General features: G+C 42.8%; 1 protein-coding gene across 1 annotated transcript in view; it reads left to right on the top strand.

The window, feature by feature from the left end:
- The window catches only part of LOC125046745 (1-aminocyclopropane-1-carboxylate synthase-like protein 1), a 9,037-nt gene extending 4,639 nt beyond the window's left edge, over positions 1–4,398 (top strand). The window contains exons 5-8 of the mRNA XM_047644668.1: positions 2,787–2,928; positions 3,388–3,564; positions 3,888–4,007; positions 4,199–4,398. Of these exons, the coding sequence (XP_047500624.1) occupies positions 2,787–2,928; positions 3,388–3,564; positions 3,888–4,007; positions 4,199–4,251 (492 nt within the window). The 3' untranslated portion in view covers positions 4,252–4,398. The remainder of the gene's footprint in view (positions 1–2,786; positions 2,929–3,387; positions 3,565–3,887; positions 4,008–4,198) is intronic.
- The last annotated feature ends 5,602 nt before the right edge of the window (positions 4,399–10,000 follow it).

Here is a 10,000-nt window from a genome sequence, read left to right as displayed (position 1 = left end):
ACAATTCGCGAACGAATCTTCTCGGGGAAAAAATTCTGCCGAGGTAACATGTCAAGCTGCGCATACAGACTTCAATTGACGGGGGGGGTCTCTGTACCCTAAATTGCCGTACTTTATGAAGCGAAACGAGCTGGGAAAATATTAATAACCCACTCTATCTGCGAGTCTGTGATGGGCGCTCATGCACTGAATGCTCTACGGCTATTTATCATGAATCACAACTCGATGGGATTTACCCAAACATGGCAGCGACGTCAAGGGGGTGAGCGGGATGTGATTAATAAGAGAATCTCAATTCTAGCTTAAACCCTAGTCCTACATTAATTAACGGACCTAACCGCGGGTCACACCGGCTCAAAAAGTTTCCGAACGAACGTGTCGGATAAGGATAAGGATAAGTCCGATATGCGAAGCTGAGCTTCGCCCGGGCTATGCCAATGAGGGGAGCCCGGCCTGTGTCGACTAATGCCGACTCGCTAACGTGTGTCAGCTGGTGCTGACTCGTCTTAGTCCTTACCCGCCGTGGTGCCCAGCCACAGCAGTAACCTCCAGGCGACAGTTGCAACTTCTCGTGCCTGGGCGGGGCGCGAACCGCCGACCCCTCGGATGAGAGGCCGACACGTTACCACTGTACTAGCCCGGAGGCTAACGTGTCGGAACGCGGATCTTTTAGGCATATACGCAACCCCAAGTAATCAGGCATTCTGAGACTATGATAAGGGGAAGATCCCTGGCGCTATATAAAAATGTAAGTAAGTCGAGTTACAAGCTCCGCTCTAGCGCCGATAGAACGTGTCACCAATGAACATGCAACGGATGCTACGCGTTATCCTATCATGTAACAATCTCGAAAACAATATACAGGAAATGCCAGCGGTTCTCACATTCATTTCACGTGTTAATCACTCAGAGTGAAAGTGGGGTCAGGTCACACAGCTGTCCCAAGCAGATGTGACTGAAATGTTTCACTCGGGAGGTCAGTTCAAGACGGGAAATGGGTCGTGAGAAAGAAAAGTGATATGATGTTCATGAAAATAGTAAAATCATGAACGCGATAAATTTGTTGCAATTGAAACAATATACTCTCTAATCACGAGAAAAAAAAAAAAATACGTAATAAATGAACGATATTCCTGTTGTTTGAACAAATACCGTTGATCACACAGTAATGTCATCTGAGGTCAGCAGTGGAGAGCATACCATTGCTGTCAATTAGCACTTTAACCTAACAAAACCAGCGCGAGCGTAACTGCACATACAGCTTAACACATTAATGGGGAAGATAGAAGAAAGGAAAAATGGCCCAAATATGTACTCACAACAGGTTCTGAAGACTTCTGCGTGTATGGAAGCGACTGGTCCGAGAGGTGACCAGGTTTCGGAGGCTGTGAGCCCATTGTTGTGTGCCAAAAGGACACAACGAACCACCCTGCCACCAGAATGTAAAGGGTATATATTAACGCCTTAAACATATGGTTTATCAGGGGTAGTTAAACGGACGGTTGGCTTAACTTCTTTTATTGAGAAGCGTAAGCAACACAGATATTAACACGGATACAAGTCTTCGTAAGGCTAAGTGCTTGGTCTGCCCGGAGGCGGACCCGGCCAGCCTGACCCGCAGCGATAGGCAAGACTCTCTGAAAGGACTGAGACTGACCTAGGTCATCCTGAGCCTTAAGTACTGGTGTGGGGGCGTGGGGCACGTTGGGGCGCCTGCGGTGAAGCCATGCATACACGTGCTTCTGTACGCCACGTGGAAGGTATTTATACATACTTATACACACACACACACACACACACACACACACAGTGTGTGCCTATACTTCTTGTCTCTTTCTGCATATATATTGTAATAAGCAACCAGTGAAAAAAATAGGATTTTAATTTCAAAGTAGTCAGCCATCATTCCATCTTTTTGCGAGACTTTGTATGTACTGAGGTAAATTCTGTATTTATTTTTTGGCAAAAAATTACATATTCAGGTTATTATTGATAGGCAAACCACATATATTGCTGTGTTTAATTTTAGTGATTTGCAATAATAATTATAAATGTCTTAAATGTGACAGATTTGTGATATTTTAGACTTTTACCTGATATGTCTAATATTTTCTATTGAACTTATGGTCAAACAAATTATACATTCTCAAGAAAACTGTAAAAAATTTAGTTTTCTACTATATAGAATTCATTGTGCTCACATTAGCCTAGCCTGTGTCACTCTCTTGTTAAATCAAGGATTCAATTACTTACTATTCCAACATAATTCTACAATTAGTCATACATATGTTAGTATTAAAATTATCTAGATGTATTGATCTCCTCTGAATAGCTGATATTTTGAAAGATATATATTATCCATATTTGTTTTTAGTTTACCAATGAAGATGGGTGAAAGCACACCCGAAACGTCTGATTTTCCTTCATATTAAATGGACCACCGTAGTCTGAGCCTAGCCTGTGATGATGGTAGTTTTTAGATTCTTAGTATTTCTCTGCTTCTCGTTTGGAAGTCCAGCTATGTATATATATATGTATGTGTGCATATATATATATATATATATATATATATATATATATATATATATATATGCACACTCCCACAGACACACATAGATGAGTAGATTACACACATACACATAAATTTATATATATTTACTATGCTTGAGTTTAAAAAAATAAGTATTCTTCACTTGTTTTCCTTCCGGCGTTACTCTATCCAATTTTGCTTTATTTCCTTCTCCTTCTCGTTTTACTCACATCACTATTGGTCTTTTTCCCTAAAGGATTTCGGGCTCGCTGGCCTCCGAGTGGGCGTGGTGGTCAGCCGCTGCGTCGAGCTCATGGCTTGCCTGCGCGCCCTCGCCATCTACAAGTGCACGCCGCAGCTCGTGCACCAGGCGTCGGCGGCGCTGCTCTCGGACACAGGTAGATCTTTATATATATATATATATATATATATATATATATATATATATATATATATATATATATGTATATATGTATATATATGAGTGAGTGTGTGTGTGTGTATTTATATAACTAGACCTGCACACACACACACACGCACACACACTCACATATATGTGTGTGTAAATATGCCTATGTGCACACACAGTATGTATTTATGTATGTAAATATGTATATATGTATGTATGTATGAATACATATGTATATATGTATAAATATATGTATGTCTGTGAGTATATATACATACATGTTTGTGTGTACGCGCACACACACACACACACACACACACACACACACACACACACACACACACACACACACACACACACACACACACACTCTCCCATGTTATGCCCCTGTATAGAAACCATTCAGTCCCTTACCCCCCCTGCTTCCGCCTGGTCTTCCTCTCCCCAGCCTGGTGTGACGACCTCTACCTCCGACTGAACAGCGAGAGGCTCGGCCGTACTTACAAGCGAGCCCGTGGGCGTCTGGAGGCGATGGGCGCCCGCGTGAGAGAGGCGAGGGCGGGCCTCTTTGTCTGGTTTTCCATCCGGGACCTCATGGAGACTGACAGCGCCGAGGAGGAGATGGGTGGGTCAGAAGGACTTAAAATCTACTTCGAGTGTGAAGTAAACAGGTGTCGAGGCTTTTTGTTTTCTGTAGTTGCCTGCAATTATCTCTCTCTCTCTCTCTCTCTCTCTCTCTCTCTCTCTCTCTCTCTCTCTCTCTCTCTCTCTCTCTCTCTCTCTCTCTCTCTCTCTCTCTCTCTCTATCTCTTTTGCCTTCCCTCCCTCTCTCACTCTTTCTTTCTCTCCTTTTAGAGAATGAAAGAGAAAAAAAATAGTAATACATGTAAGCAGTAGGGGCGAGAATGTACCGAAGCGAGGCGTTGGATGCATCTTTCCATATTGCAGAAATCCACGCCCAGCTGATGCGTGCGGGCGTGTACGTGGTGCCCGGGAGCAAGCTGTACGGCGCCGACCCGGGCTGGATCCGTCTCATCTTCAGCGTCGGGGAAGAGGAGCTCGACGAAGGTGGGCACGGGGAAGGTTTTCTTGCATTAATGATGATTAACATAAGGATGGTCAAAACAGCAGATCATTGAATATTTATAAAAAAAAAAATAAAAATAAGGGAGAGGAAAATTATAGAAATTACCGACACTGACAAAACATTCAAAAAATCTGTGAATCTTCAAATAGCCTTGTCTTTCTTCGGAATCCAGGTCTCAGGAGAATTGAGTCTGTCCTAAAGAAGAGGAGGGAGAAGACAGCGTGATTGGAAGAAGACACACATGAAATCTTACTCGCGTTTTTCTATTACTATGCCTTCACTGTTACAAAGCTGCCTGGTCGTAGAAATTATCCTGAATGTTTGTAAGTTTCTCCTCTCTTTCAGAAAACATTAAACGATCTTTTTCCAAAATGTTTATTCATCCCAACGGGTGCTTAAATTTCTACCCCTTCCGTAACTGCAGTCATTGCCAATGTGATGGAACAACCCACGGCCATCGCCCCTATATCCCCCTCCCCTCTCTCTGATGGTATATATCAGGCGTATACTCGTGCCTTCGTGCCATGCATACTTTGCACACTGTTCTCGGACAGTGGAGGCTCTTTTAGTTCACAATAGCTTTTCCTGTCATGTTCAAGAAAACTACCATTTTTGTTGAAATCAGTGATAATACCACAAATATTCTGATGGGACAACATTACAAATGACGGAAAAGGGATTATAAACTCCCAAAATAAATTTTCGAGATTTTCGTACATTGGCACAAAAGAGACAGGAGACACTTGGGAAACGAAATCTCAAATGTGAATTAATTATCTTTCCCGGGACACAATAACATTCCTATTAACATTAGCAGTAATGTTTTATCGCTTGTACTGAAGCTACTCAAACACAAAAAATGATGTAGAAAAGGCCAACTGAATTTCTGAATGACAATTCTGTAATAAGTAATTCTTAATACAATTTCTTGAAACATCCACTGAAATGGCTGTCTCTGATCAAACAAATGAAATATGAAAGTTACTTGAAAATTGTATATGTGTTATAGAAACTTACCTTAAGCCATTCAGAACACTCAACACTGTATTAAAGGCTCTGCTCTTACACGACTTGTATCTTATCTCACAAATCGAAGGTAATATGTAACTTTCAATGACTATACTTCGTCTGTAAACGCTGTTACCAAGAGGTACCCCAGGGTTCAATACTGAGACCCATTTATTTTTATTTTGTACATGAGTGACATGGTAAATGATAGCAAACTGTTATTTATGCTAATGATAGCTGTTGCTACTGTAAATAAACACGACAACAGTGAACTTACGAACATTATGTCACTTTTCACTGTAACGATATACCGTCTGTTTTGTCAGATGTTACACTTGCAGGTTACAAGTGACAAGTTCCTGGGTTGTTACATGGGATTTTAACTGAAATGGAAATCGCACGTTATTGATATTCAGCCTTAGTTAAATGAACAGTGTTAGATTAATGTGCTAAGAAATGAGTGTAATGCAAAAGCCCTCAATCAAATTTGTGATTCATTAACATATCTGCATCGCATATAGGGTCAGGTTACGGAGCAACTAGCTTGCTTTATTAACACAACTGTACACAAATCAAAAGCGACACACACACACACACACACACACACACACACACACACACACACACACACACACACACACACACACACACACACACACACACACACACTGTAAAGGGTATATATCAACACCTTAAACATATGGTTTAGCAGGAGTAGTGAAACGGACGGTTGGCTTAACCTCTTTTATTGAGAAGCGTAAGCAACACAGATATTCACACGGATACAAGTCTGGATAAGTCTTAGTGCTGGGTCATCAGCCCGCAGGGGAGCGCGCGGCTGGGGCCTGCCCCGACAAGCAGTCGGCGGGTACTCTGTGAAGTGACTCTCCCCGACTTGGGTTATCCTGAGCCTTAAGTACTGGTGGGTGCGTGGGGAACGTTGGAGCGCCTGTGGTGAAGCCACATGTATACGTGCTTCTGTACGCCACGTGGAAGCTATTTATACATACTTATACTGCTCGGCTACCTACTCACGCCTTGCCCTCGAGGCGTCTAATATTTGCCTCAAGGGTGACCCAACCTGGCTGGTTCTTGACTTGTAAACACTTCGTTCTTGCATGTGATGTCCCTGATGCATCTTCGTGGCTGCTCGTCCCTGTCGTCGTCTTCATCTTGGTCCCTGGTAAATCCGTTCGTCCTCGACATCCACACATCCTCGAAGGTCTCGCACAGGTCCTCCTTGACTTCGGATTCGTCCTCGTAGTCCTCGACCAGGCCTATCTCGGCGGCTTACTCGCCCAATGCACGTTCCCGCAGATCTCATCCAGGTCCTTCGAGCTCCTGGAGGTTGAGTGGATCTGCGGCGTCCAGGCAAGTTCACAGCATTATGGGTCGACTGGTACCTGCTCTGGCGAGTTCCTGGTCCTTCACTGGATCGGTTTCTGGCGATTTCCCGGTGACGATTTTTACAGCGCCCCGAAGGTGACCGTTTCTGCAGCAGGGCCTCCTTCGGTACTATGACAGATATCGTGAACAAGATTATACACATAAGGGCCAAGATAGTAAGAGAAAAGAAAGACAACAGAGAAGAGGGGATGTTAAGCGCCACTAGCCGATTATTTATATAATTTGCAGTTTTTATGGTTGAATTTTCGTTATTTTTGTCTTCTCTTTTTTTTTTTTTCATTTTGTGTTTTACTTTCACAAAGTTAAGGAAAAAAATAGGAGAGAGAGAGATGGTAAGAGCGGTCCGCATAAACCTAGCTTGAACTGCTAACCGTCTCTGATAGACAGGAGGGTAAATAAGGGAAATGACAAAGGCATCCGCAAGGAATTACTTGAACCAATTGTCGTAACGCAGAGAAGAAATATATGTCACAAGTCACACATCACGACTTCACAAACTCGCGGGAGTGAGTGAGAGAGTGTGTGTGTGTGTGTGTGCGATGGACGTTAATGAGAGTGAAAGTGACCTCATACCGACTGGACATGGGTGCCAAACACGGAAATTAACGTTCATTTTACACAAATGCAATAATCTAGCTATAAAAGTAATATAAAATTATTTCAAATAGACACGTGAAACAATTCGCGAACGAATTTTCTCGGGGAAAAAAATTCTGCCGAGGTAATATGTCAAGCTGCACATACAGACTTCAATTGACGGGGGGGGGGGGGGTCTATGTACCCTAATTTGCCGTACTTTATGAAGCGAAATGAGCTGGGAAAATATTAATAACCTACTCTATCTGCGAGTCTGTGATGGGCGCTCATGCAATGCTCTACGGGTATTTATCATGAATCACAAATCGATGGGATTTACCCCAAACATGGCAGCGACGTCAAGGGGGTGAGCGGGATGTGATTAATAAGAGAATCTCAATTCTAGCTTAAACCCTAGTCCTACATTAATTAACGGACGTAACCGCGGGTCACACCGGCTCAAGCGCGGATCTTTAGGCATATACGCAACCCCAAGTAATCAGGCATTCTGACACTATGATAAGGGGAAGATCCCTGGCGCTATATAAAAATGTAAGTAATTCGCGTTACAAGCTCCGCTCTAGCGCCGATAGAATGTGTCACCAATGAACATGCAACGGATGCTACGCGTTATCCTATAATGTAAGTCTTGAAAACAATATACAGGAAATGCCAGCGGTTCTCACATTCATTTCACGTGTCAATTACTCAGAGTGAAAATGGGGTCAGATCACACAGCTGTCCCAAGCAGATGTGACTGAAATGTTTCACTAGGTCAGGTCAAGACGGGAAATGGGTAGTGAGAAAGAATAATGATATGATGTTCATGAAAACAGTAAAATCATGAATGCGCTAAATTCGTTGCAATTGAAACAATATACTCTTTAATCACGAGAAAAATTAAACATACGTAATAATGAACGATATTCCTGTTGTTTGAACCCATACCGTTGATCACACAGTAATGTGATCTGAGGTCAGCAGTGGAGAGCGTACCATTTGCTGTCAATTAGCACTTTAACCTAACAAAACCAGCGCGAGAGTAACTGCACATACAGCTTAACACTTTTATTGGGAAGATAAAAGAAAGGAAAAATGGCTCAAATATGTACTCACAACAGGTTCTGAAGACTTTTGCGTGTATGGAAGCGATTTGGTCCGAGCGGTGACCATGTTTCGGAGACTTTGTGACAAAAGGACACAACTACCACCCTGCCACCACTTATGTAAAGGCTATTAAAACCTTAAACATATGGTTTAGCAGGAGTAGTGAAACGGACGGTTTGCTTAACCTCTTTTATTGAGAAGCGTAAGCAACACAGATATTCACACAGATACAAGTCTGGATAAGTCTTAGTGCTGGGTCGTCAGCCCGCAGGGGAGCGCGCGGCTGGGGCCTACCCCGACAAGCAGTCGGCGGGTACTCTGTGAAGTGACTCTCCCCGACTTGGGTTATCCTGAGCCTTAAGTACTGGTGGGTGCGTGGGGAACGTTGGTGCGCCTGCGGTGAAGCCACACGTATACCTGCTTCTGTACGCCACGTGGAAGCTATTTATACATACTTATACACACACACACACATAGGAGTGTGTGTTTGTGTGAGCCTGGTTTACCCTAGGACTTTCCAGTTGACCTACATATCCACCTCAGGGACGCGGGGGTCTCTTGGAGGGTCTCGTATCTCTCTTCAGCAATGAGCCAGCAAGCTAAGACCACTTCCATTGACCCACCCAAGTCCATCTCGTTCACGTCTAATGACAGCGGTACTTCCAACCTCTAGTATTGTTCATATATACTATTATATAATTATTATTGACAACAATATTGCAGAGAAAGAATACGAGCATGCTATATAACTGAAAACAATTACTTAATTGGCACCTTGACTCGGTAAAGACTGTGTTTGAATTCCACTAGATTTCATATTCACACATACCTTCTGGAGAAAAAAAGAGCTATGAATCCGCATTAAAGATTTCCATAAAGAAAATAATCATCAAAATATTGGGATGAATGAACAGCATTCCTTCACTAAAAGTCTTTATAGACATATTTTCAGAAACAAACATGGCTGACAAATGCTCTTATCATGGGTAAAACTCACTCTCTCCAGTCTCTGTGTCAACAATACGTGGCAAGACCGGATGGTACACTTCACACCTCCGTCCAAGCAGCTGCCCTTCTCCTTGGGCAGGACGCAGATGTCGCCCGGCTTTCTCTTCTCGCACGGGAATAAACATCCGCCCTCGAAGGGAACCGCCACATAAAAGGACACGTGCATAAGCCGGAGAGGGAGAGACACGGCAGACAGCTCCAGCTCCATCCTCCACCCGGGGACATGGGGGTCTTTTGGGGGGTCTCATCTATCTTCAACAATAAACCAGCTAGCTAAGTCCCCTTTCATTGACTCACCCAAGATCATCTCACGTCTCGCTCCTACTCTGGAGAGTAAGTATTTACGGGGCAAAACAACAGTATGGAACCGCAGGAGAAACGATTATTACTGTTTCAGTACAGATAAAGAAACATATGCATGTTGGCTAGAATGAATGTCATTGATGCAATTCATAAAAAATAACATGAATTGATTAGAGATGGGGCTTATTCCTTACACTGATTCCTGTTTAATACTGAAAACAATCAGGTAAGATATCGTGAATATAGAATTTGGAAGTATACAGCGTTGTGCTAATGCACCAGAAATGCAGAACAGTTAACTGTGTTTATTACTGTCCTCATATTGCAGTTCATTATATTTTATCCCAGAACATATAACTATGTACTTATATGTTCGGTTTTCCCCCCGTTATGTTATTCATATCTACAGCTACGATTTTCGTTGTAACATTATTGTTTTCACCCTACTAGTAAGTGTTTCGTTACCACTTCCTCCATGAATGTGTATATCGTTCTGTCTTTCACAACACCTGTAATTTCTTATGCTTCCCATGCTAATTGTTCGCTTTTTCATAGTTTTAAGATA

This window comes from Penaeus chinensis, chromosome 39, assembly GCF_019202785.1.
Source record: "Penaeus chinensis breed Huanghai No. 1 chromosome 39, ASM1920278v2, whole genome shotgun sequence".
Lineage (NCBI taxonomy): Eukaryota > Metazoa > Arthropoda > Malacostraca > Decapoda > Penaeidae > Penaeus > Penaeus chinensis.
This window is presented reverse-complemented; position numbering and strand designations above follow the sequence as displayed.